The sequence below is a fragment of the Panthera uncia genome, chromosome B1 (assembly GCF_023721935.1).
Source record: "Panthera uncia isolate 11264 chromosome B1, Puncia_PCG_1.0, whole genome shotgun sequence".
NCBI classification, from domain to species: Eukaryota; Metazoa; Chordata; class Mammalia; order Carnivora; family Felidae; genus Panthera; species Panthera uncia.
The window spans coordinates 84,210,896-84,236,860 of record NC_064811.1 but is presented as its reverse complement, the minus strand read 5'-3'; the positions used below and the strand labels follow the sequence as shown (position 1 = coordinate 84,236,860).

The following is a 25,965-nucleotide window of genomic DNA, read 5'->3' as shown; positions in this document are numbered from 1 at the left end:
ATTTTCTTAAGGACATCAGAAAATACAACATGGATATTCCAGCGTAATCTAAATATTATAACTTCAAAATATACTATTTATAGAATACATCTAACTTTTACAGGCATTATGATTTAAACAGTTGAAGAATTAATGGTGTTTTACCTACACCTTATTCCATGCTGGTGAGAGAGACGCCATATCTCACCTCAAAGTCCATACAAAGGGTAATAAACATATCAACAGTAATGAACACCTAACACTCTTTTCTCCTTCTTTTGTCACCAGACAGTTATGATTGGGTGGTTCTGCTGTCTCTTCCTTCCACTGCCAGTTCTTCTAATGGTTAACAGCCATAAGCAGTAAATAAATAAAGGGGAGCCTGGGTGGCTCATCGGTTAAGTGTCTGACTTCGGCTCAGGTCAAGATCTCACAGTTCGTGGGTTCGAGCCCCACGTTGGGCTCTCTGCTGACAGCTCAGAGCCTGGAGCCTGCTTCAGATTCTGTGTCTCCCTCTCTCTCTGCCCCTCCCTCACTCACTCATGCTCTCTCTCTGTCTCTCAAAAATAAATAAACATTAAAAAAAGAAGCAAATAATTATGAAAGTACTTAGTAAGAATTTAGTACTAATTAGTAGGCAAGAAGCAAGAAATCCTTACTTCTGGTTAAGACGGTAGAGCTATACTGCCTGGATTTAAATCCCAGCTCTGTGACTCCAATTTGTGAACTTTGGCAAGTTATTCAATCTCTCTGCATCTCATTTGCAAGAATGAAGTCTCCTCATTTACAGAATGAAGATAATTATTGTAGCTACCTTTTAGAGTTGTTGTGAGGATTAAATTAGTTAATTTATGTAGAGCACTTAAAATGGTGTTTGGCACATAGTAAACACTGTAAAATGTTTTCTGCTGTTACTGCTGCTGCTAGTGTTAGTATCACTGTCACTGCCATTATGGGCTTCTTCTAATCTGTGCTCTTGTTCTACATACCAAGTCCCAACAGAAGGCCTAATACCAGTCAGTTCCAATTTAAAAAGCCTGCAGCTGTGTTTTTTAAACCTCATACCATAAATGTTTCATCTTTATTTTTTTTAATGTTTTATTTATTTTTGAGAGAGAGCAAACGGGGAAGGGGACAGAGGATCCAAAGTGGGCTCTGTGTTGATAGCAGCAAACCTGATATGGGGCTCGAACCCACGAACCATGAGATCATGACCTCAGCCAAAGTCAGATACTCAACCAACTGAGCCATGCAGTCGCCGTGGCTTTATTTATGTATTTATGTGTGTATGTATGTATGTATTTATTTTATTTATTTTTTTTTTTTGAGGCAGATTCCTGCAACCTAATCCCATTAGGTCTTCTGTGCCACCCATAACTATATATTTCGGGGTAACCTAAGTGGTTCCAATATAGGCTGATTGTAGCCATGCTTTCAAAAAGTGTTCTGTAGAACTTGTGTGTGTGTGTGTGTGTGTGTGTGTGTGTGTGTGTGTTTCCAGTTTGGTGCTTCACTGCTATTTGAAAGACAGTAGTTGTCTAAAGTGTAACCTCTAAAAGAGTAGATGTTATTATAATTTCAACAATAATAATAATAATGAGTAAGCTGCTATCACAAATGTTTAAAGCGCTGCCTACTTAGTTTTGTTTTAGGTGCTGTATCTCCAGCTGTCGTAGTGCCTTCAATGCTCCTTTTGCAGGAAGGAGGCTATGGAGTTGAAAAAGGCGTCCCAACCTTACTTATGGCTGCTGGCAGCTTCGATGATATTCTGGCTATCACTGGCTTCAACACATGCTTGGGCATGGCCTTTTCCACAGGTAAACTGGTCAGTTCACGATGTGCTGTTCCCTTGCGCTACAGAGACATAGATTATGATGTTACAAGCTGGGCATATTTGCTTGATAACTGAATACGGCAGATTAAAATGGAGAAACCAACTCCACAGGTTAGTTCTATACCTGAGGAGGGACCAGTAGCTTATTTTACTCCCTTCACCCTCTGGACATGGACTGTTCCAATGGTCTGGTAAATGCATTGACAGGGATCCAGAGTAGCAAAGTTTAAGAAAGGATTAGAATAGCTTTTGCATGGAGGCTTCTGAGAAAGCTCAATCTTGGAGACTTCGCACAGAGATGAGTAGGTTTTTCAAAGACAGCAATGACACAGAGCAGTCCAAGTGAAAGGAACAGCATTCTTCTAAAATAGGAACAGTTTCTGCTCTCTGTAACATTTTATGGGTAATAATGGCAATGATTTTTCACAGGTATCTTACTTCCTTACTGAGTGTCTGACATGGATGTATTTTGTGCTAAGCAGTAATAAAAGAAGAGTGTAAAGCATTTTTTGTCTCCCACTATTATTTAAGACTTTTACTATCCTTTGGCACAACACAAGTTTATTCTTAAACCATGTCCAAGATTCAGAGATAAGATTTGCGATCCCATGCAATTGACAAAATGTAATTGTAGAGTGAGTTTAGCTTCCAATTATTGTGGAACACATTTTCTTGGGAAGTCATATGTTCTCAGTATCTCTACTCCCATAGCTATCTAGGGATAACATTTTAGGATTTAGGCTGATTACCTAGAACCTCAACTCTTCCCACTGCCCCAAGTTCCTTATATCCGGTCACCTCCATACACTGCTGTGCATCACTGGTAAATTAACCTTGTCAAAACATGACTCTCATAGTATTACTTTTTGGTACAAGAACCAGTGAGGATTCTCTCTTACCTGTTAGGTCAAATCTACACCCTTGTCTTTACTTTAATTTTACTGTACCTATCCAAACTTATGTTCTCACTGCCTTCCTGGTATACACCTTTGAAACCATGGTTCTCAGCCTCAGCTGCATACTAGAATTACCTGGAGAATTTTTAAAAATACTCATAAGTGAGCACTACCTTAGACCAGTTAAATCAGAACCTTTGGGAATAGAAACCAGGCTTTATGCAAGAGTTTGCATTAGAATCACACGGGAGGAGAAGAGGGATGAGGGGGCAAGAGGGAGGGTGTACTGGGGTTTCATAATCTGGGGAGTATGGGCTATGGATAGTTTAAAGAACTTTCCTAGTCAACAATGCTGTGTTCCCTCTGCCCTGCTCCACTAAATGTGGTCCTTAGACGTTTTGGATGGGAACTACCAGGAGCCTCTTTAAAATATGGATCCCAAGCCCTGCCAGGCTTCCTGAATCAGAATTTTTAGAGGTGGGTCCAAGAAGTCTTTTTTTTTTTTTTCCTTACATACTAGAGACTGAAACTAATTAGCTACTTTTTATACATTTATAGTAAATTATTTATTGTAATAGCTTGAGACATTTGCTACTATCACAGCTAGATGTTTCTGACAGTCACACCATTATCTAACATAGAGCTGCTCTAGCTAAATAAAATTACTACAGAGGTAATTCTTTTTTTTTTCTTTTAATAAGAGAGATGATTAAAACTGTAAGGAAGGAAAAACTGTTGCCCATCTACCCACCTTAAGTCCATTGGCTGGGCCCTGTAAATCAGAATGACAAAAGACAAATTAACAAGAGAAAAGCATGTGCACCCTGTTGTGCATGTTGTTAGCATGTGCACCCTGCTTACCTAGGGGAGTACTTACTCAGTGATGCCTAACTCAAAGAGGTGGTTAGAATTTGGTATATAAATATATATATAATTTGCATGTAAGTGAACCGTGCAACTCAAACCTGTATGTGATGTATATATCACATCTGAGCAAAAAACAGTAATTTTGGTGAAATGCAAGACAAAAGAAAAGAACTTTGAACTTTTAGAGGCAGCAAATTGTAGAAAGGCAAATAGGGTAACCAATGGTATCTAGGGATGCTCTTAGTAGAATCTGTCTTTGGGCTGATAAGAGTCTGAAGTTGTCCCAGTGGTTAAATTCTGTCCTTCTGGTAGAGGAAAAATTTATGCCCTTAAAAGTTTATGCTCTCCTTTTAGGCAAATAGGAGGAGATAGATACCTTTTCTTGATTCTGTTTCTTCTCAATTGCCTTCTGCTCAAAATCATCTTTATGCCAAAGTGGCATACCTTGGTGTGGCATATTGTTACCCTAAACTACAATAATAAGAAACTACATACTAGTTGCATTTTTTAAAATGTTGTGTTTATTTTTGAGACAGAGACAGACCGAGAGAGAGAGAGAGAGAGAGAGAGAGAGAGGGAGAACATGAGTGGGGGAGGGGCAAAAAGAGAGGGGGACAGGGGATCCAAAGTGGGCTCTGTGCTGAGAGCAGAGAGCCCTATGCAGGGCACGAACTCATGAACTGTGAGATCATGACCTGCGCCTAAATCGAGAGTTGGACGCTTAACCAACTGAGCTACCCAGGCGCCCCAGTACATATTTTCTTTGAATAGTGTGGAAGGAAGGACTTCATGTGTTGAGCAATTTACTATGATTTTGTGTTCAATGTGCTAACAGATTTTTTTAAAGTATTCTAAATTCTGTTTGCTATGAAAGAAAACAGAAGTCTACTTATATATATATTATGATACTTCAAAGAAGCAATCCAACAAATAAAGGCTCTTCTAAGAGCAGTTTCAAAAATAATTTGTTTTTGGGGGTGCCTGGGTGGTTCAGTCAGTTAAATGTCCAACTTCAGCTCAGGTCATGATCTCGGGGTTCGTGAATTCGAGCCCTGCTAGGGCTCTGTGCTGACAGCTCAGAGCCTGGAGCCTGCTTTGGATTCTGTGACTCCCTCTCTCTCTGCCCCACCCCTGCTTGCACTGTGTCTCTAAAAAATGAATAAACATTAAAAAAAAATTTTTTTTTAGTAATTTGTTTTCAGATTTACTTTTAGAAATAGCTTTTGAGAAACAGTAGGTCCCCTACACTCCTTGTAGTAAGAAAAGATTCTTGGGGTACTTGGCTGGCTCAGTTGGAAGGGCATATGACTCCTGACCTTGAGGGTCATGAATTTGAGCCCCACATTGGGTATAGAGATTACTAAAAACAAAAAAATAAATAAATACATTTTAAAAACTTAAAAAAATAAAAGATTCTTGATTTAACTGCCAAATTTTTAAGTTACTGTATTCTTTACATATCAGAGCTACTGTAATGAATTATTAGTAAAAAATCAGGCTCTTAATTGGCAATTTGAAAACTAGATATGTCTTCTCACCCAACCTGTGCCTATAGTACAGTAGAACAAATTAGCTCTGTTCATGAATTTTATCTTTCGTATTTTCTTAGGCCATGTAAGTAAACTTTTATTGATGTAAGCATAAAAGAAGGGCACAAATCATAGTTTATACCAATTTTGAAATTTATCTGCAATAATATGCATAGGTTTCTTATAATATAGGCCCATCTTATTAGACATTTTACATCACATATATTTAAGAAAGTGGAGAGCAGGAAATACCTGTATACCTTTCCTTCTATGTAATTAGATGCTTTTTATGTTGATAATTAAAGTAAAGTCTAAGTATTTACAGATTTAGAGTTCTGCCTGAAGTTTTTCTTTTTATGTGTTTTTAAGGCTCCACAATTTTTAATGTTCTCAGAGGAATTTTAGAGGTGGTAATTGGTATGGCAACTGGATCTCTTCTTGGATTTTTTATTCAGTACTTTCCAAGCAGTGACCAGGTAAAAGAAATAATCTGTGGGAAAGTCATGCTCTAAAATGTCATTGGAAAAACATTCTGGAACAGTCCCCTGAACGTGAAGAACACGATTTAGAAAATGGCCCCCCATTGTAAAACTGCTTATTGCCAAATCAATGCTATCCATGAGATGTATGAACAAGGTTAGATGTGCAGTTGACCCCTGAACAATGCAGGGATTAGGGGCACTGACCCTGTGCACAGTCAGAAATCCATGTATAACTTTTGACTCCCCAAAAACTTAATTACTAATAGCCTGCTGTTGACTAGAATCCTTTCTGATAACATAAACAGTTGATTAACACATATTTTATATGTTGTATGTATTATATACTGTATTCTTAAAGTAAGCTAGAGAAAAGAAGATATTATTAAGAAAATCGTAAAGAATAGGAAATACATTTATAGTAGTGTACTGTATTTATCAAAAAAAAAAAAAATTTGCATGTAAGTGGACCATGCAGCTCAAATCTGTGTTAAGGGTCAACTGTATAAGGTTTTAATGCAATCCTAAAATTTTTACTCTAATGTATATTCTATAAACTTACATTTCACTGAAAAATAAATAACATCATTTCCAGAATATGCAAGGAATCGTTTCTTTTTGTTTTTATTTTTTATTTTATTATTATTATTAATATTAGCTAAGTCAAGATGTAAAATGGCTTTGGGGCCCTCTTTTTAGTATCAGCATATCTTAGATTATAATACTACCTATACCTTAACATCTCATTGTAATATAGTCTAGTATTTGTCACCAAGATGATCAAAGTTCTTTACTCTTCACAATAATTTCATAATATTCACAGAGGGTTTTTTTGTTTTGTTTTCCTTCACCCTCCTAAGTCTCTTGGGATAGAAAAACATATAAGAGTCTTTGTTTTCCTATAAGAACTGGCATTATTTTGAAATTTCAGAGAATTTTGAATGGAAATATAAACTTAACTAAAGTAGAACTTTAAAAAAATTAATAGTTCCATTATAAGAAAGTATGATGAGTTGGATTTTTACTATGCTCCAAAACCCTCCAACTAAAATTATAAAAAATTTTATGAATGCATAAAAGAAAATTATAGGATTTTCTAATTACACAACAAAATAAAGAAAAGAGTGATGGCTTACATTTTGTTGCTTACTGTATATAAAATGATATAGTAAGTACAATAAAGTGCCACTACATTCAATATGGCAGCCACCAACTACATGTGGCTATAGCAGATAGAGAACATTTCAGTGGTGCAGATGTAGAAATTTCCATCATCACTGGATGTTCTTTTGGGAAGCACTGATCTAGTACAATCATATAAACTCATGTAATCTAGTGTAAACCACATAAGACCCATGAAGAGAATACTATTAATAGTATTCATCAGTACCTTTCTCCTGATGAGGAGATTGAGATTTAAGAAGTAACTTGAACAAGTTCATACAGCTAGAAAGCAGCAGAGCTGGGAGTGAACTCTAGTAATCCTGAGCCTGGATGCTTCTAAGTCAAGCACTTCTAAAGACCTACTTGCCTTCTAAAGTGATTAAGAAGTTTAGGCCATGGCAAACATTTTTCTAGATATGTCTTCTAAGGCAAGGGAAACAAAAGCAAAAACAAGCTATTGGAACTACATCAAAAGAAAAAGCTTTTGCACAACAAAGGAAACCATTAACAAAACTAAAAGACTAAAACCTACTAAATGGGAGAAAATATTTGCAAATGATGTATCCAAGAAGGCTTAGTATCCAAAATATATAAAGAACTTCTACAACTCAACACATATATATATATATATGTGTGTGTGTGTGTATATATATATATATATATATATATATTCCGGTACTCTGCCCATTTTTAATCGGAATATGGGCAGAGTACCAGAATGGACATTTTTCCAAAGACATAATATATGGCCAACAGACACATGAAAAGATGTTCAACATCACTAACCATTAGGAAAATGCAAATCAAAACCACAATGAGTTATTACTTTACACCTGTCAGAATGGCTAACATCAAAAAGATAAGAAATAACAAGTATTGGATACAGAGAAAACGGAACACTGTGCAGTTGGTGGGAAGGTAAACTGGTACAGCCACTGTGGAAATCAGTATGGCGGTTCCTCAAAAAATAAAAAATAGAATTACCATATGACTCAGTAATTCTACTACTGGGTATCTACTCAAAGAAAACACTAATTTGAGAAGATTATGAACCCCTGTATTTATTGCAGTATTATTTACAATAGCCAAGCTATGGAAGCAACCTAAGTGTCCATCAATAGGTAAATGCTAAGGAAGGTGTGATATATACACAATGGAACATTGAACAGCCATAAAAAAGAATGTGATCTTGCCATTTGCAATAACATGGATGAATCCAGAGGGTGTTATGCTAGTAAATAAGTCAAACTGAAAAAGACAAAGAGCATATGATTTTCACTCACACGTGGAATCTAAAAACAAAACAAATGAATAAATAAACAGGAAGGAGAATCATGTTTAGAAAAAAAAAAATGAGGAGAGCATGGCATTAAGGAGTAAACAGCCTAAAAATACTAGAGATATCACATCTTTAACTTTCACAAAAACCCTGTGACAAAACTGCTTTCAGGGAGGAGAAGAAAAAAGCCTGAGGAAGCTAAGTAATGTGACCACTACATATGCCAGTAGTGTAAAAGAGCTAGAATTTTAACTCTGGTCTGTCTGGCTCCGAAGCCCATGCGCTTTTTTCTACTATTACATTCAGCCCTGTGAAATTCTGCTTTGATAACTGCAGGAGAATACAACTAGTGTTCTTGGAAGAGGAAGCTGCATTTGTCCATGTGTTGACTCTACTTTTATTAAGGAAAAGAAAGTAAATGTCATGGCATGCATTTATTTGCCTAGACAGACATTTTCATTTTCCACTAAGTCCTGAATATAGAAAAAGCAATCATTAAAATCAGTTATAGGAAATAATTGAGCTAATCAACCTTTCTTTTTCTCCTCAAGGACAAACTTGTGTGGAAGAGAGCATTCATTGTTTTGGGGCTGTCCATACTAGCTGTGTTCAGCAGCGTGTATTTTGGTTTCCCTGGATCAGGAGGATTGTGCACACTGGTCATGTCCTTCCTTGCAGGTTTGAGATGGGCTGGCGAAAAGGTGAATTTCAAGTTCTTCTTCTCATTTAAGTTCTTTCTGATCAGAGTAAATTTTTTTCTTTACAGATGTTTCCTAATATCAAATTAATAAAATTATTTAATCACAAAAGCTATTTTCTATGCATATGTAAATGTATGCCCAAGTGTACACACATACATCCTTTTCCCCCTTATATACCAATCTGTAATTTGATGACTTGAAAATATATTATGGTCATATTTCCATGCTGCCTCCCTATTCTTTGTAAGGGCTACGGCTACAGAGTATTGCATGGTATAGCTGTCCTATATTTAACCAGTCTCCTGATAACAGATTTTAAATTGTTTCTGGTTTTCTACTAAGACAAAAAGTATTTCGGTAAAATATCCTACCTATGCCATATTTCATTAACTCTAAGATGCTATCAAATCTAAGAAGCACCATTTTACATGCTACCAAGAAAGAAAAAAGAATACTGCCTATTAAACTATGACATGACATCCTAATTTCAGAAATTTTAAAATGTGAAAAAAAATCAACAAAATACGACATACGTTTGAGTTTATCTATAGGATAAATCTCCAGAAACAGGATTTCTCTATGAAGGAGTATATACATTGATATTTTGATAATATCAATTTTCCCTTTTAAAAGACTGCGCCAGTTTATATTTTCACCAACAGTATGTGAAGATCTGTCTTTCTGATCTGAGTATTTTCAATCTTCAGATATTTTGCTAATCTGATATGTTAAAAATGTATCTCATTATTGATCTGACTTACATTTCTTTATGAGTGAAGCTAATCATCTTTTCCTGTGCTTACTAACCGGTTTGCTCAAAAGCCTGTGCCCATTTTTTTAAAAGGTTGTTTTGGTTTTTCTTATTGATTTTCATGATCATTAATATTATTGATTTTTTTGATATGTACTATGGAAATTAGCTGGTTGTTATTTACTAATTTTAATTTCAAGTTACATCCTTATAGATTTGAACTTGACAGCAGCATATGCTATTCTGTTTAATGGAGAAATTAGATGTAGGTGACCCACCTAAATGCAGCTATATCATTTTGGACAACCTGGAAACAACTGTTCAAAATAATTAAGCTTAAAATAATGCCACATGGAAAAATATGTGAGGGTTAAAAAGCTTGAGGTTAGGTATATAATCAAATTCAATTGAGTGAATCTCTGCAGAGGTAGAATAGAGACAGAATTTCCCTGTGAGTAAAGAACACTCAGATAGGAGGCTCTCACTATGTAATCTATGATTACAAAGTTAAGACAAGTATAACTGAATTCTCTTGCTTCAGAGGAGACAGAAATGGTAGGGACAGCCTGGAGCATTGTGTAGAGAACAGTATTGAAGCCACCAGAAAGTACATGGAGATGGATTGGGCTTCGAAGGAAAGTAGAGAGTCCCTTTGAAACTCTGCTCCATGCACTAGATGCACCCCTTGGTTTGCTGCCTTGCAGGACTCTTGGCTACAGGCTTATTTCAGGTCTACTTTTTTCTTTCCTAGCAACACCTATATTACTCAATTCTGCTTTCTGATTTCAAGTAACCTAACATTTGACCAGAGCAGAGCTACAGAGTAAACAAACTTCCTAGCATAAATCAGGTACTCTTATCATCCCTTGTCTCCCATAAGCATTTGCTCTTATCAAAACATTTGTTCTTCCATGGCTTCACTCTGCTTGTGGGCTGAAGCAAAGTTATCACCTATCACTGGTCAGTCTTCTATCTAATCTCAGCTCTGGACTTGAGGGCTATACTGCCTCCTTTGCTTCTCTCTGTGGATTCACTGCTCTCTGTCTTGGGTCCTCCCCAGGGCTGCTGACAAATGTGCCCTACTCTTTGAAGCGCTCTGATCTATTCTCTGCCCCAGGACCGAGGTCACAGTTTCACTTTAGTGAAAGATGCTGCTACATTCACGTTGTGACCCTTTCTTTGTCCAACACTTGGGAAGTTTGCCTGCATTGGCATTTTACAAATTGTCCATTCACTTCTTAATAGTAATCTTTTTTTCAGCATTAAAAACGTAAATTACCAAAGACAGTAATTTTTAAAATAAAATTAACTTTATTTTTTAGTATGAAGGTACTATATGCTCACTTTTTAACTTTGGAGGGGGAAAATCTGAAAGAAAAGGAAAGAAATCATTTGCAGTTCCTCCATCTAAAGCTAACAGCTCTGTAAACTATTTAAATATTTTAGTTTATTTCCTTTCATTTATTCAACAAGAAAACTCTCAAAAATGCTCATAATAAGCTTTTTCAAACTGAACTTTATGGATAACTGTTTTTATGTTGTCACCCCCTTAAAAATCTTCGAAAATGACAGCCAACTCATTATTTCATACTGTAACAGGTAAAAGGAGGAAAGGGAACTAATAGTTTTTTTCTTTTTTAATGTTTCTTTTTATAATCTTAATTTGATAATTAGATTATTTCATGTTTTTAAGTTTTCATTTAAATTCAAGTTAGTTAACATACAGTATAATATTAGTTTCAAGGGTGATACAGTGATTCAACACTTCCATATAACACCCTGTGCTCATCACAAGTGCACTCCTTAATCCCATCACTTCTTTTACCCATCTCACCACCCACCTCCCTCTGGTAACCATCAGTTTGTTCTCTATAGTTAAGAGTCTGCTTCTCGGTTTGTCTCTGTCTCTCTTTTTTTCCCCCTTTTTCCTTTTGTTTTGTTTCTTCAGTTTCATATATGAGTGAAATCATATGGTATTTGTCTTTCTCTGCCTGACTTATTTTGCTTAGCATAATACTCTAGCTCCATCCTTGTCATTATAAATGGCAAGATTTCATTCTTTTTATGGCTGAGTAATATTCCATTGTATATATACTACATTTTCTTTATTCAGCCATCTATCAACAGACACTGGAGCTGTTTCCATAATTTGGCTATTTTATATAATGCTGCTATAAACATTGAATTAGTGTTTTGTATTCTTTGGGTAAATATTTACTAGTCCAGTTGCTGGATCATAAGGTAGTTCTACTTCCAACTTTTCAAGGAACCTCCAAACTGTTTTCCACAATGGCTATACCAATTTGCATTCCCACCAGCAGTGTAAGAGGATTTCTCTTTCTCCACATCTTCATCGACCCCTGTTACTTCTTGTATTATTGATTTTAGCCATTCTGACACGTGTGAAGTGATATCTCATTGTAGTTTTGATTTGCTTTTCCCTGATGATGAGTGATGCTGAACATTCTTTCATGTGTCTGTTGGCCATCTGTATGTCTTCTTTGGAGAAATGTCTATTCATGTCTTCTGCCCGTTTTTTAGTAAATTTTTTTGGCCAGTCTGTATGGCTGTATGCTGGGCACTAAGTGGATGTTCTCATTTATTTTCACACACACAAAATAAACTTTAAAAAGTATTACCATTTCTATTTTATAGAGACTATAAATCAGAAAGATATAAATAACATGTCCAAAATCACAAAATTAGAAAATGGCACTGTGATTTAAGCTCAGGTTTACCTGACACCAGAGTTACTACTCTGTGATACAACTGTAGCATTGTTGTTCAGGGCACATTTTTATATTTTTGACATCTATTTGAATAACACATACCAAGTACCTTAGAAACATTATATTTCTACTCTTTGCACTTCAAAATTAAGTCTCTAAATCCCTAAGTGATAGGATAAAAAATAAACAATGAAAGGAGCCATATCATTTGGAATGGAACATATAAGAGTAGTTTTAGCAACAGGGAAATCAAAGGGGAGATTAGTGCCTGTTGCAAGTGTGCATTAGCTACGGGCACAGAAAGACACAGCAAGGCAAGGGAAATTTTGACCAGTTCCAGTTATACCACTCTTCTCAAAAACTGGGGATTATAGAGAAAAGATCATTATAAACCAAAACACAGCATCTGTTAGTCTGCATTTGTCATAATTTTGCCTGAATTGCCTTCAACCCAGCTGAACATAGGTCCGTGTAATCCTACAACCCAGTGGAAGAACTAGGAACACTTTTTTCATATGTACCTCTGGTAACTCTCATATATGGATCTCTTTACCTTACATACACACATACACACACACACACACACACACACACACACACACTTTTTTTTAACCATTATACTCTATACAAAGCTAAATCCTTAGCCATAGAATACACTCAGTAAATAATAATATAATCCTTATTATTTTGTAACTACTTTGTAGAGCAATACAATATAATAAAAAGAGCTTAAAATTTAAGATAAAGTAATTGGGATTCCAATCCCAATTCTACCGCTCTGTAGCTGTATAATCCCCCCAAACTTACATGCCTTCTCTATTACTCTGTTTTCTCAAACTGTAATAGGAAGAAAATAATAATAATATCAAAAGAATAGTGACTACTATGTAGGAAAACAGATATAAAACAATTGTAAACTCAACAGTGCTATATCAAGGCTGGTTTTGAGTTATAATTTGAAAAGCTAAAATATGTTATAAAACTTTGTTTATGCTATAGTTTTCTGACATTATTTCATACTTCTTTACTTGGTTTTTCCATATATCATTAATCTTGCCATTTATTGTATTCAAATACGCTCACCTTTTTACAATCTCTGTCATTTTTTTTCCATCTATTTTCAAATCCAGTGCTTCTTCTGAAGACCTTTGTAGCTGTGGGGTGGTTTTTCTGACATATTTTGAATCTTCTGAATCTTGAAATACTCTTTCTGAGAAGGGAGGTATCAGCTTACGTAGGTATTTAAGTCATGGTAAAACTTCCATTTCTGCTCATTTTCTTCCTTTTTCCATCCTTGAAAGTGATTTATGTTTTTGAAAATTCTTGCTACTGCTACAAACAGATGTATAAAGTAGCCTTAAACATTTAGTGTGGACAACGTAGTTTTCATTCCTCTGCTCTCTTTTACACTTAGCCTATTCGATGACTCCATTTTCTTTATAAGCACATTCATTTTGAAGTTATGAAAAAGCATTAAGAGGGTACATTTTGACTCTTCTCCCATTTTTAAGTCTTACAATATATAAACCTATGTCTGATGTTCAACTAGTCTAAAGCATTACAATCAAAAAAACAAACGGTGGCCTTTGTCTACAGTTTAGAAATGAAAATAATTGGATGGAGAAAGCTTTTTAGGCCATCTGCTTTCATTGGAATTCTGAGTACATTAAATGTTTTTGAGGCCTTCCCTTAAATAATTAGTCATGGTAACAAAAGGCTAAGTAACCTAATATTAATAGAGTTGATTTTTGTTCTGCACTAATGTGGATAGCAACTAAAGTCTGAGCTATACCTATGATATACTCTAAAAACTAAATTAAAAAGTAAAATTTAAAGATACGTAGAAAGGTGGGCAACTGGACTCCAGTTTTGGTAAGACAATTTAATTGTCATTAAATGATAAAAGATCTTGGATGTTATATAAACTTCCCATTTTACAGATGAGAAGAAAATAAGGCACTGAGGGACAAGTGGCTTGCATTTAGCAGGTGGCAGTATTTGACCCTAAGCTATTATCTGATTCCTTATGATATGAAAACATAACTCTTTGCATGATGTAGGAATAGAACTGTATAAGTATATCAACCAGCCCCCTCACACATGAGCTCTTTTGTAAGCCAAGAGGAAACAGAATCTTCACCCTAATAAACATACCAGAACTTGTTACACGATGTAATCTTCCTTTGTTAAACTGCTGAATATAGATATAGAAAACCAGATCCTCAAACGTGTGTAGTTATAAGTGTAAAAGTGTTGTCTAAAAATAGATTCTTATTAGTTGACTGGAAAAATCTGTTCAATACAAATTTTAGATACTATGATGGGTACTGCTAAAATGCCCTCTAAAAAAAAGCACTATCAATTTGTTCTCCTACCAATTAGTGAGAGTTTCCTTATAATCACAGATACTTGACATTATTAAAACTTTTTAGTAGTTTTTGTAATGTAATGCCTCCTCAAATGTGACATATCATTTTAATTTGTGTCTCACTGATTACGATTACTGAATTTTAACATCTTATGTTTTTGGCCATTTGTGTTTCTTCAGCTATGAATTACTTGTATATATACATTGCCCATTTTTTTTTCTTTTACTTTCTATTTCTTTTTCTTATTGCTTAGATTTTGCTCCTTATTCTGTTATGCACAGTACAAATATTTTCTCCTGGTTTGTCATCTTTTTGTTCTTTGTTTGTGTATGGTTTCTGTTGCCACAAAACATTCTAGCCTTGCTATAGTCAGTTGTGCCCATCTTCTTTTAGGATTTTGGCAGTATGTGTTATAAAGTTAGTACTTTTATCAGTTAGGATCTTATCAGGCAAGGGAAATCACATGATAACTGGAATAGGGAAAGTTAATTATTAACCATACCAGGGGATCAGATAACAAGAGATTGGCTTGTAAGATGTAAAGTACCCCTGAAGAATATAGGAATAAGCTATAAACTCCTAGCGCTCAGATTAAGCATCCCCTAAGACCTCCCCACTCCACCCCACCTTCTCCCACCCCCAGGGCTCAGAATCCAGATCATGTTAGAAAGCCTTTATTCCCTGGATGGTGGAGAAGGCAGCCATGGTGCCCTGCTTGGACAATTTGCTGGAAATCTATACTCCAAATTCACCTTCTAGCATGCATGGGGAGGTATTTTGCCCAAGGGAATAGGCTATGAAACTCCCTTGCAGTAAGCTAGGAGCGGCTGCTGGCCACTGGGTGCTGCTGGCTGCCATGCACTATAGAAGCCCAGCACTGGAGAAGATACCTGGGTGCTGAAGAAACCCAAGTGTGCTATAGGATCCTGCTGGGAGGAGCCCCAGAAATCAGGAAGGAGAGTATCTTCCTTGCAATATCTCTTCAGCACTCTCTACTGACAAAATTTAATATGATGCCAGCTGGCAAAAGAGAAATATTTAAAGGCTTAGCTTAATTTTCTGCAGAGCAACAATGAAATGTGGATTTGGAACCAAGGGGTAAAAAATTAACAAGTGGCACAGCATTTTACTAGACCTGAGTTATATTTCTGAGCATGATTTGAGACAACCTTAAATGATGTTTTCTATAAAGATAAAATAAAATGGGAAACAAAGGGCCATCAATAAAGAAATGATTGAATAAACTATGGTACTACCATACTATAGATTACTATATAACAATAATGAGATGTGTATCTAGATATATGTGCTACTATTATAAGATCTCAAAATCATATTGTCAAATGAAGATTAACATAAAATTTTAACTATAAAATACTAGGTATTACATATGTACATACACACGTATCATATATTTAGAAGTAGAAACCCCCCTAAGATTATTTTATTAGACTTTTTATAATTAACATCCACTTGCAAACCAACTCTAAAGCACCTCATATAATAACTGTGTTAGAAATATCTTTATGCAGTTTTTTGATCTATTTTAGCTAACCTCTTATTTATAGGCTTCACAGAAATAGGGACACCTGGGTGGCTCAGGCGGTGAGCATCCGACTTTGGCTCAGGTCACAATTGCACAGTTTGTGGGTTCGAGCCCCGCATCGGGATCTGTGCTGACACCTTGGAGCCTTGAGCCTACTTGGGATTCTGTGTCTCCCTCTCTCTCTCTACCCCTCCCCTGCTTGCACTGTCTCTCTCAAAAATAAATAAACATTAAAAGAAAAAAAAGATGTCACAGAAATAAAGCCTATCTCAGGTCAAATTGACTCAAATTTCAAATTAGTAAAATTCTTAGAACTTGTAACTTCATGTAATAAAAATCTGTGTGTGGGTGTGTGGGTGTATTTCTTTTAGGCAGATGTTGAAAAAATTATTGCAGTTGCCTGGTACATCTTTCAGCCCCTTCTGTTTGGACTGATTGGAGCAGAAGTATCTATTGCATCTCTCAGACCAGAAACTGTAGGTAAGAATTTCAAAGTAGTACTTTTGTTAGAATCAACTTCTATATTCAGTGGAATACCTTTATTAGGTATATTTATTGTCACAATTATATAAAAAGCTAATAATGATCTAAGTCTCTTACAGGAGTTGGCTACAAAGTAATATTTGTCAATCTAAGGCATAAATTTTATACCTTTAATATTATTCTTTGTAAAGTAACACTGCTAACTACTATCTAGAAAATGCAGGTCTTAAAAGTTTTTTCTAAGGATAAAAATGTTCAATTAGACTTGTTCTTATCAAGGGCCAGAATTGCAAAGATAACTACTCAGTTCTATAATATACATCCATGGAACAGAAATGTCCATTCGAGCATTCATTCATTTATTTATTCATATATTTGAAAGCCATCATATTAAAACTTTTTATTCGTAACACCACACTTAAAAATTTATTTGTACCCATGTACACACTATTTCTTCTTTCTGCTCATTCCATATTCTTTCATCTTTACTAGGAATCCCATGTCCCTGCTACTTTCTTCTGGATCTCACACATCGATTCTTCCCCTTTTCTCATATATCTTCAAATATCCATGTCACAGTTCTTTCCTCTTCAGAATTTAAACGAACTCTAATCTCTCCTATCTCAGTGTCTTTCCATTCCAATACATACTACAACATGGATGAACCCAGAGGACAAATACTGTATGATTCCACCTATATGAGGCATCCACAGCAGTCAGACTACAGAAACAGAAAGTAGACTGGTGCCAAGGACTTGGGGGAGGGAGAAATGAAGTGTTAAATAGGTCAATTTGCAAGATGAAAAAATTCTGAAGATTTGTTGCACAAAAATGTGAATGTTTAACTTAATGCTACTTACCTTGTACACTTAAAAATGGTTACGATGCGGGGGGCTCTTGCGTGGCTCCATCAGTTAAGCATCCGACTTCAGCTCAGGTCTTGAGTTCGAGCCCCACTTCCAACTCTGTGCTGACAGCTCAGAGCCTGGAGCCTGCTTCAGATTCTGTGTCTCCCTCTCTCTGCCCCTCCCCCTCTCGCACTCTCTTACTCTCTCAAAAATAAACATTAAAAAAAATCTTAATAAAAAAATGGTTACGATGGCAAATTTGTTATGTGTATTTTACCACAATTTATATTTATATATAAACATGTAAATACATAAAATTTCCTTTCTCCATTTCACTCCCCCCCCCCATCTACCATGCTTCTTCTTTATTCCTCTTTTCAAACTTTTCCAAAGAGGTAACTCTATCTCCTTTTTCCATTTCAACTCTCACTCTGTTCTTCAAAACATCTCTGCCCAGCTTTCACCCATCGTACAACCAACCCTGCTCTCACCAAGGTTATATTGCTAAATATACTGAATACTTATCAGTCTTTTTTTTTCACGTGATCGTTCAGCAGCATTTGATGCTATTGACCTCTTTAAAATACATTTTACATTAAATTCTGAAACTTCATATTTTTCAATGCCCTTTGAGTCCTCACTTACACTGTATATGGCTTAAATTCTACTCTTCATCTAAGTTCTTCCAAAGCCTTCTGTGCTTCTCACTCTATATCATTTTTCTGGGCTCATCTATATTCAGTAGCTTTGATTATAAACTATGTAATTCCAAAATTTTTATCTCTAAATCAGTGTATCTAATTGCTGATTGGAAATCACCACTTGTAAATCTCACAAAACTTCCAAGTCAATATGTTCAAAACTTCTAAATCATCTTTTCCCCAAACCTTCAATGTTTCCTCCTGGAAATGAACCAAATCATCCCTTTGGTTTCTTGTACTTCAGGCAACAAGTACTTTTGAACCCTACCAACCTGATTTGCAACAAATGATGATAAGAGCAATGTCCTTCTATACAGAGCCACACTTTTTTGTAAAGAAGCCATATTGCAGATTCACAGTAGATCCTCCAGCAATGTCTATCTGGTGTTTTACTAACCTTTGAACTTGAGAAAGTCATTGATCCTTTCTAAACTTCATTTTTTTTCAACTGTAAAATAAGAAACATTTCCCCACAGGTTGTAAGGATTAAGTAATGAGTGCACTTAAAGCTGAATGCAGAACCTAGCACACAGTAAACACTCAACAAATGTTACTTTTTAGAAAATCACCCTCTTAGCAGTCACCTTAGCTCAGGTTAGCACCTTTCTCAGGTTCAGTAGCCTGTAGCAGCCCTAGTCACAGTTCTTGTTTTGCAAATCAGGATGAACTTATCTCTGAGCAAAGGATTCTAAAGGACTGAATGAAGTATCTGTGCACGTTAACCAGGGCTAATGGGCAGTCAGTGTACACACCAATATGGTGAAACAGATGTAGACTGCCAGTGTCTATTCTGATAGGTTAGTGCCCAGCCAGCTCTGTCCTGATTGGCTAATTGCTTCCATACTGGCTGATATCTTCAGTGTCACCTCTGGTTTATACTCTGTAAATAGTTCTCAACCATTTTGATGAAGACATTAATGTTTTCCTCCTCTATGACCTCTTACCAGTATGTTTATATTGCCCTTACCTTATAGCATATTAATTAGCTGTTTATGCTTCTCTTCTCCTCTGACTTTGAATTTCGTAGAGGCAAAGTCTGCACATTATGCATTTTTGTATACACAATACGTAGTCCAAATCCTGTCATGCATAGTTATCATTTAATGAATTCTTGTTGAATAAACACATGGAAGAAAGTGTGGTTCTTGCTATACAGCTTAAAAGAAATAACATTCAAATCTCCTTTGTAATATATATCAAATATCTCTTTTTTTTTTTTTTTTTTTTTTGCTATGGAGAATTTGTGCTCAACCTTTTTCTTTCTTTTATTAAATTTTTTTAAAATTTATTTATTTTTTAATTTACATCCAAGTTAGCATATAGTGCAATAGGGGCACTATATGATTTCAGGAGTAGATACCAATGATTCATCCCCTATGTATAACACCCAATGCTCATCCCAGCAAGTGTTTTCCTTAATGCTCCTTACCCATTTAGCCCATCCCTCCACCCACAACCCCTCCAGCAACCCTCGGTTTGTTCTCTGTATTTAAGAGTCTCTTAGGTTTTGTCCCCCTCCTGGTTTTTATATTATTTTTGCTTCCCTTCCCTTATGTTCATCTGTTTTGTATCTTAAATTCCTCATATGAATGAAGTCATATGATACTTGTCTTTCTCTGACTGACTAATTTTGTTTAGCATAATACCCTCTAGTTCATCCATATATCAAATATATTTAATTAATTTCTGGTTTAATCTAGGAAAAATAACTTCTTTCAAACATGTGGTTTGATCCTTAATGTTGATGTTTTGATAAATTATGCCTAATCATTTTTGTCTTTTTAATTTTTTAATATATTTAGATAATTACAGTTGATAGTATTTTGAATCAATAACCATGAGTTTCATTTTCTCCCTCAGTATTTCATTACATCTAAAAATTAAGTATTTCTTACAGGCCTTTGTATTGCCATCCTTGGCACTGCAGTATTGATACGAGTTTTGACTACATTTCTGATGGTGTGTTTTGCTGGTTTTAACATAAAGGAAAAGATATTTATTTCTTTTGCATGGCTTCCGAAGGCCACAGTCCAGGTAATAATGGATAGGATGGCTTAGCATCTTAACTCCTATTTATATATGGTATCTTGAACTTTTGAATAAGAGGGCTAATTCAAATTTGGTGAAAAAATGTAATTGAAGACTGATTTACAAAAAGGGTTTATACTAATCTACTGTTTAAAAGTTTTATTTTGAGTATATTCATTTCCTAAATATGATGGCTCATTTAAATTTATCTAGATCACCAGATTTACTTAAATCAACTAAAAATCCAGTATATCCCTACACTAAGCAGAAAGTAGTAGTCACAGGAAGAAAGTGTTTGAATTTTTATCAGTCAGAGTTCTCTAAATCACCCAGAAAGATAGTTGTCAATCTTTTGACAACTTTGCATTTCAATATCTTCCAAGAAGAGAGTAAAACAGAAATAGCATGGCCCATCTTAGTATTTGGAAATACTTCAGTGTCCGTATGACTAATGATCAGTTATGCTTGACCACAGTCTTTATATATAAAGGAGAAAGATTTATTAAAAACAATTAGGAAAATGCTTTATTGCCTTCCTAGATTATTGGTTGATATTAAAATTTTCAAACTAGGGGCGCCTGGGTGGCGCAGTCGGTTAAGCGTCCGACTTCAGCCAGGTCACGATCTCGCGGTCCGTGAGTTCGAGCCCCGCGTCAGGCTCTGGGCTGATGGCTCGGAGCCTGGAGCCTGTTTCCGATTCTGTGTCTCCCTCTCTCTCTGCCCCTCCCCTGTTCATGCTCTGTCTCTCTCTGTCCCAAAAATAAAAAAAAAAAAAAAAAAAAAAAAGTTGAAAAAAAAAAATTTTTCAAACTAGCCGGACCTCCTGTCAAATGTATCAATCACATGACCCCAAAACTGTGCACTCTCATGAGCAAGGCATGAATATAGGTGCTTGAAATTACTGACCACGTATTTGATAGAATTACTAATTAAATTACAACTGTGTAGATTATTATTTGTTGCAAATGTAATATAATTCTGATTATGTTCCATATTTTCAAACTAAACATAGCACACAAGATTTAACTGTCTCTTCTCTGATTATTTTGCAGTTGTTTAAATATGCACATTTCTGTTTCATGAAATGAAAATCAGATGTTCTTAATTTAGGAAGCTTTTGGGGATATGTATGCTCTATAACTATGCCAGATTTTGTGTGGCTGTGAGCTTCGGCATTATTCCAGAGAAGTTTTCATTTCCATCAGACTTTCAAAGACGTCTGAGACATAATGGATAAGAATACTGTGAGGTTAATAGTACAGTAAGTGAAATAGTTTCTCCCTCAGAGTGCCTTCAGCTTCCTCGCTACCTTTGGTAACTTTAGTGGGTAAATATCAAATAATCACTCTAGTAGCTTTGGTATGAAAGATTTGTTTCTAAACATTAACATTTGGAAAATGACACTTTCCTGCTTTCAAAGCCAATTATAAAATAAGGAAACATTATCCAGAACCTGTTGAATAATGTATGTTCTGTGAAGTAAGTATTGTATAAAAAATTTTTTCTCCTCTTGCCACTGCCCAAGAAACAAAACTGTCTTATATGTTTTTTCTACATTAGTGTTTTTCAAACTTTTTTGCTCATGTATACTATAAGAAATATATTTTAAATCACAACTCAGCATATGTACAAGCCCCAAAACACACATGCATACTCACACACACAACAGAAAATTGAAAACTACACATCGTAGTATGTGCACATCTTCTCAAGAATTCTTGAAATGTTGTATTAGTTATGGTACAAGGTAAACTGCAATAACCACGAACCTTCAAATAAATTATCTGGGCATTCCAGAGCTGGCAGCGTGGCTACTACCCTCAGTGTGTGCCTTCCACCCGTGAGTCCACCTAGAGAGCAGTCTACTAATAGCATTTATCACTTCTGCTTGCCTCTCAGTGGCCAGAACTTAGAAACATAGCTTCATCTAGTTGTAAAAAAACGCTGAAAAAAGTCTCTTTGTACAGTAATTGACCAGCTGAAACTCAAGAGTTTCATTATAGAAGGATAAAGGGGCATTCAGATATTTGCGGGCAATTAGTAGTCTCTGCCATGTGTCTTATGCACACTGATATTTTCTCTTCTGTTTGATTATCCTCCAGGCTAACATTGTTGTGTTCTGTGGAATAAGGGAATAACCAGATCGTTTAATATGTTATTTTGCCATGTGCACTGATAATACTGCATTTTGCCTGTAAAAAAGGAAACAAAAATTGTGTAAGGCTTTTCAAAAGCGAAATCTTAAATAAGACATTTTACCAACTCCCAAGGCAAAAATTAACTAAATACTGAATAACATTAATTTCAAGTTTTGAAGGTGCCTAACATTTTCAAGTTTCATGATGTTTAATAATTAGGCTCTAAAGCAAAACATATTCTTTTGTTTGTTGTTTAAATTTTTTTATATAATTTATTGTCAAATTGGCTAACATACAGTGTATAGAGTGTGCTCTTGGTTTTGGGGGTAGATTCCGTGATTCATCGCTTACATACAACATGGGCTTTTATTATTATTGTTGTTATTTAAAACTTCACCATCTTCCAGTATCACTGCATTTTTTCATCTTGTTTTTTTTCTTAATTCAGAATTCTAAAGATAAAAGAATGAGATGACCAGTAACATTCAGCTTTACTCAGGAGGAAGTTAGTATATAAGATCATGTTATAGTTAATTAATATTGTGAGTCTGCGTTTGCCTTTTGTTTTGAAATATATTTGCCTGATACTTTTTGTAACCCTACCTTATGCAAATAGGTACATATGAATCACTATTCTTTCCCCAAGCAAGGACAGGGAGAGTTTTCAGACAAAACTAACTGCAGTATGCTTTGAAGGAAGACTAAGAACTTTCTTAGTTGAGCAAGAGAATAAGCCATTTGTTTTTGCAAATGAGAAAATAATTCACCTTTTTTCTGTGTGCTTGTCTTATGTTTACAATGTTACCTTTAAACTTGTATAGGCTGCCATAGGATCTGTGGCTTTGGACACAGCAAGATCACATGGAGAGAAACAATTGGAAGAATATGGAATGGATGTGTTGACAGTGGCATTTTTGTCCATCCTCATCACAGCCCCAATTGGCAGTCTGCTCATCGGTTTGCTGGGCCCCAGGCTTCTCCAGAAAGCTGAACATCAAAATAAAAATGAAGAAGTTCAGGAAGAGACTTCTGTACAAGTTTAGAGGTGAAGAGAGAGAATGCTGAATATAATGATTAGAAAGCTGCTACCAGAGCTAATTTTATCAGCTACCAGAGGCTACTTTATCTAGATGGATATTGAGATATGTAATGTTTAAACCTTAAATGTAATAGAAACAAAAGTGTGGCTATTTCTTTAAAGAGCATTTTCAGCCATTATCCTTTCCATTTGTATGGTAATATTCTACAACTCCAACCTGATTTCTCGACCTTTTTTTTTTTTTTTTAAATAAGTCTTCATCATATATCTTAATTTGTTTAGGGACATATACACTAAAATGTACTACCACAATTTAAGATTAACATGGAAAACATCAAGTGCAGTATCCTATTCTATTAGCCAACAGCTTGTTCTAACTTACTGTAACTGTCATAATTTCATGATTCATAGTCACCTAACCTTTCATGCCTTGACATATTTTTGACTCCTCTTTTCTTTTTTATTTTTAAATACCATAATGCAATCCCCCATTAATTTCTACCCCCACTTTATGCAATTCCCCGTCAGTTTTACCCCCACTTTCTGTGCCAATCTGCCTCTACTCCATTTCTACCTCTCTTGCTACCATTCTGTGTAGTATTGTAACTGATTGGTCCCACCAAAATTTCAAGTATGCAGAGTATCTTCATTGGCTCTTCCTCTTGCAGCTATGCACCTAGACAGACCTTATCCTGTCTCCTAGGTGGCAACACAGAGTCTCCCATTTTAGTGGCCCATCTGAGTTTGCCTTAAGGAGTGCCCTGATTCAGCCTTTTCTTATTAAAGGAATAGATTGTGTTAAATGAATAGATTACAAATATTCTGATCCTACCAAGCTGATCTGCATAAAGCCTATCCATTCCTCTCTTGTCCTCAGACTACTGCTCCAGACCCTTTCTCCATGACTTTCACCTCTGTTCAAAACCAACTTAATTTTTATTAAGCTAACATAATATGAAGCCATAATAGCTTCAATTTTTATATCAGCCTGACTTTGGTTACTTTATGGTACTGTGTTTCCTTCTAGTTTTTGCTCTTTATTTGGATTGGATTAATTTATGCCGAAGTTCAGATAAATATTTCAAACTGAACTTCATTGGTTAGATGCACCTTGGTGGTAGCAACATAAACTTAATGCTCATCTGTTCCTCTACTTTTGCAGGCTCTGAAACTGGATTCCTTCAATAAATACTTAGTGGAAGCCTTTGATGACCTAGGCATGTCATCAAAACTATTATTGCTCCTGTCCTTAAGGATCTGACAGTCTAGTAGAGGACACAAATAAGAGATTTCAAAGCAATATGATATGTGCTATGATGCAGAAAATCCAGGAGTGCTGAGGGGCTCATAACAGGAGCACCCTCACAATCCAGGGGTGGTACAGTTCAGGCACAGCTCCCAGACAGAGTAAGGCCTGGGCTAGGATATGGGGGATGCTTAGAACATAGACAGCAAAAGGCATGTGAGGCAAAAGGCTGCTGTAGTTAGTGCTAGGTCCCATGTTCTCCAGTAGTTTTTCTCCAGTAACAGCTTTGAATGCTTGTTAACGTATACAAAATACAATTAGTATAAGTAAATGAGAATGTTGTTATAAATATTCAAGGCTCCAAAGAAGAATTAGAAGTGGAAATTCACAGTACAGAAATGGTGCAAGAGGCCATTTGGCCACTAGCAATAGCCTATACCATTTTGGAGGGCATAAAACAGGTTCTGTCCTCCCTCTCCTTGGTGGGCAGCCACTATCTAAGTGCCTAAAAATGTCCAGTATGGTCCAGTATGGGCCTATGCAGGGTTTGTAACTGAAGTCTCAGGCTTATCACCACATCATGAGTCACAGCTATTGACTTGGTTGAACTCAGAGTTAACTAGATACAGAGTGTTGACTCAGGCCAACCAAACTTACACCACCCCAACACAGATAGAAACAATTACCCTGACCTCTGAGTTCCTGAAAAAAGGATGTAAGTACCCCATACATACTTCTGTCAAAGCATTTATAATCTTTTTTCAGTTTGTTTACATGCTTGTTTCCTATTACATGAGCTCCTTAGGGGTGGGAGCTTTGTCTTGGTCATCTTTGGATACACAGTACTTTGCACAGGGCATGAAACACAGTAGGCATTTAATAAACTTTCATCGACTGAATCACTGAGGGGATCCTATTCCAATATAGAAAACTACCTGCCAGGGGTGCCTGGGTGGCTCAATTGAGCTTTCAACTCTTGAATTCAGCTCCAGTCATGATCCCAGGGTTGTGGGATCGAGCCCCCACCAGGCTTCATACTGAGTGCTGAGCATGGAGCCTGTTTAAGATTCTATCTCTCTCTCTCTCTCTCTCTCTCTCTCTCTCTTTCCCTTTCTACTCCCCATCATGCTCTCTCCCTCTCTAAAAAAAAAAAAAGAGAAAGGAAAACTACCTGCCACATAACAGTTCCGATCTTAGTCTTCTTGATCTATATTATTCTGCTTGGGCGGCTATAACAAAGTACCATAGACTGAGTGACTTAAACAACAGACATTTATTTTCTCATAGTTCCGAAGGATGGAATTCCAACATGAGGGTGCTATCATGATCAGGTTCTGCTGAGGGCTCTCTTCCTACCTC

The 25,965-nt window shown here is 35.9% G+C and overlaps 1 protein-coding gene across 1 annotated transcript in view; it reads left to right on the top strand.

Moving 5' to 3' along the window:
• The window catches only part of SLC9B2 (solute carrier family 9 member B2), a 50,358-nt gene extending 26,715 nt beyond the window's left edge, over positions 1 to 23,643 (top strand). Inside the window, exons 7-12 of the mRNA XM_049632140.1 lie at positions 1,621 to 1,796; positions 5,475 to 5,581; positions 8,579 to 8,728; positions 16,495 to 16,603; positions 20,053 to 20,189; positions 23,143 to 23,643. Coding sequence (XP_049488097.1) covers positions 1,621 to 1,796; positions 5,475 to 5,581; positions 8,579 to 8,728; positions 16,495 to 16,603; positions 20,053 to 20,189; positions 23,143 to 23,364 — 901 coding nt within the window. The 3' untranslated portion in view covers positions 23,365 to 23,643. The remainder of the gene's footprint in view (positions 1 to 1,620; positions 1,797 to 5,474; positions 5,582 to 8,578; positions 8,729 to 16,494; positions 16,604 to 20,052; positions 20,190 to 23,142) is intronic.
• The last annotated feature ends 2,322 nt before the right edge of the window (positions 23,644 to 25,965 follow it).